We start from the raw sequence: 2500 nt of genomic DNA on the forward strand, positions 1-2500 counted from the left end.
TCCCCCTTGTCAGCTTCCCTGGTTGCACGTTAAGACTTGGAGTGGAGAGACCCTCCCAGTTGCTGTGAGTGGGGGTGGACCTGTCATCAAAAGGGGACTGCAGCTTTAGAGGTTTGAGTTCCCCACAGCCAATGGTGAAAGCAAGCGTGAGACTGTGTTTTTCCTTACAAGCTGGATGAAAAAGGTGCTGGACATTTTCTATGAACATGGACTTTGAGAGTGGGTACAAATCCCAAGATGATTGATAGACACGGATGGCGAAGTGAATATTACGTGTACCTGTACCTGTCATACATTGCTTATGTGTGTTTAAACTTCATTAGGAGAACAAGAAAATGATTATGTTTTAGCACTGTGTATATTCGAAACATAGGTGTGATTTCTATTTCTTCCTAACTTTACATTATTAGAATGACACCATAGAAGTTTTAACTGTGCTATACCCATTTAAAATCTTAAAGGAATGTCTTAGTTGCTCCCTATGCTCATGTGAAAGCTGGTAAAATAATGGTTCGTCTAGCTGGTCCATTACCTAAATATTTATGCTGACCTAGTGCCTTGCAGGAAACAAGACAATGCTCTCTCTCTCTCTCTTTCTCTGTCTCGCTCTCTCTCAACGAATCTTCCAACAGTACCAACCCTGGTTATTAAAGGAATCTATTGGTCGGACACAAGTTGAAACCTTTGCCCACAACGAGGTTGGGGAGGTATTCGTGCTCCTGTCTGAATGACAGATCTTTATAGTGTCTGATTTAAAGTGACACCCTGCGTTGTCTACGCAGATGTATGTGTGCCTTCGAATGATTCCAATGAATGACAAAAAAAAACTGCTGATTTTGAGAAAGTGGTTTCCTGGACAAGCATGGGTACAGCCTTTTTAAAGAACTGAGACAATTTGGAACTGTTAATGAATTCGATAATATGGAGCAGACTAACGCAGTGAACTGATTTAAAATAGTTCTGACTTTGCTATTTGAACATTTTCATTCTATACACCATGCGTAAAAGCCACGGTGATGGTTAAGTAATAATGGTTAAATTTCATAAACACGGGGGAATATGTGAAAAGATTCACTACATGTTATTATGAATTTATAACCTCATCTTAACCTTTTACTATTCCTATATTATGTTCTCATTCTATTCTTATAGTCTGGCTGGGAAAGTCCTAGTGACATATTCTTGTGTGTAAGCTTTTCTGTAATGGGCCACGGGACCCTCAATATTGGAGACATGTGCATCTAATTTGTGCGGTCACAAGGCTGCTGAACAACGAAATATGAAATTGCATACGTTGGACAACAAGACAATGGACTGCGTCTGGCCATGAGGGACCCCACGTGCACAGAAGACGCACACACCATGGACTGTGGGGTTTGGAGGATGTTTAAATAGGATTGTTTTCTGTACTTACTTCAGGACTTATTGAGTGGAAGACTTCATGTCTCCACGCAATAACTACTCCGGCCGTTAAACAATAAAATCTGCTCGCAGATTTTAAATGCTACCTCTGTTTCCTGTGTGTTCTTTCAGGTCAGTTTGATAAGGTAATACAGTGAAATTGTTAGTGATAATGTGAAATTATTGACAGTGTCATTCAATCAAACCTGAAATTATCCAATTATCCCAACTACTGTCAGTCATGGATTTGGAGACAGGTGAGTGTATTGAGAAACATTTGAACATGGGGATATTCAAAATCACTGACGCACACGCATGTACGCACGCATGCATGCACATACGCACACGTACGCACACACATGCAAACATAAGGACGCATAGAATACACGCACACACGCACATGCATACGCACATGCACACACAGAAACACACACACACACACACACACACACACACACACACACACACACACACACACACACACACACACACACACACACACACACACACACACACACACACACACACACACACACACACACACACACACACACACACACACGCACACGCACACACACACTGAAAAAGTACACATACTGTATACAAAAATACACATCAGATGCATGTGGACAGACATGGTGCTCTGTCTCAAGGCTGTGCTCAGTCACAAATAGAAGTATGGCGAGAATAAACATGTAAACGCAAACACACACGCACGCACGCACGCACGCACACACACACAGCTTCAATCTGTCTCTGTCTCTCTCAACTTGTCTCTCGCACGTACATGTATGTACACACAGACGGGCGTATGCAGAGCCTCAGTCTTTCTCAGTTTGTCTGTCGCACACATGCATAAGAACACACCCACACACTCACACAACGACAGAGACCGCCCTTCCTCAAAAGGTATGCACATATTCTACTGACAGACTTTCTCTCTCTCTCTCTCTCTCTCTCTCTCTCTCTCTCTCTCTCTCTCTCTCTCTCTCTCTCTCTCTCTCTCTCTCTCTCTTTCTCTCTCTCTCTCTCTCTCTCTCTCTCTATTTCTCCACCCCCTTCTCTCTCAGTGTTTGTCCTTATGAGTGTGCGTGACTGT

At 42.7% G+C, this 2500-nt stretch overlaps 1 protein-coding gene across 1 annotated transcript in view; it reads right to left on the reverse strand.

Annotated features, from left to right (window-relative positions):
* Nucleotides 1–1956, reverse strand: part of LOC134459539 (keratin-associated protein 5-1-like) — a gene marked incomplete at its 5' end in the record, with an annotated part of 9002 nt that extends 7046 nt beyond the window's left edge. The window contains one exon of the mRNA XM_063211900.1: nt 1824–1956. Coding sequence (XP_063067970.1) covers nt 1824–1956 — 133 coding nt within the window. The remainder of the gene's footprint in view (nt 1–1823) is intronic.
* Nucleotides 1957–2500: the final 544 nt, after the last annotated feature.

Source organism: Engraulis encrasicolus, chromosome 12 (assembly GCF_034702125.1).
Source record: "Engraulis encrasicolus isolate BLACKSEA-1 chromosome 12, IST_EnEncr_1.0, whole genome shotgun sequence".
NCBI lineage: Eukaryota > Metazoa > Chordata > Actinopteri > Clupeiformes > Engraulidae > Engraulis > Engraulis encrasicolus.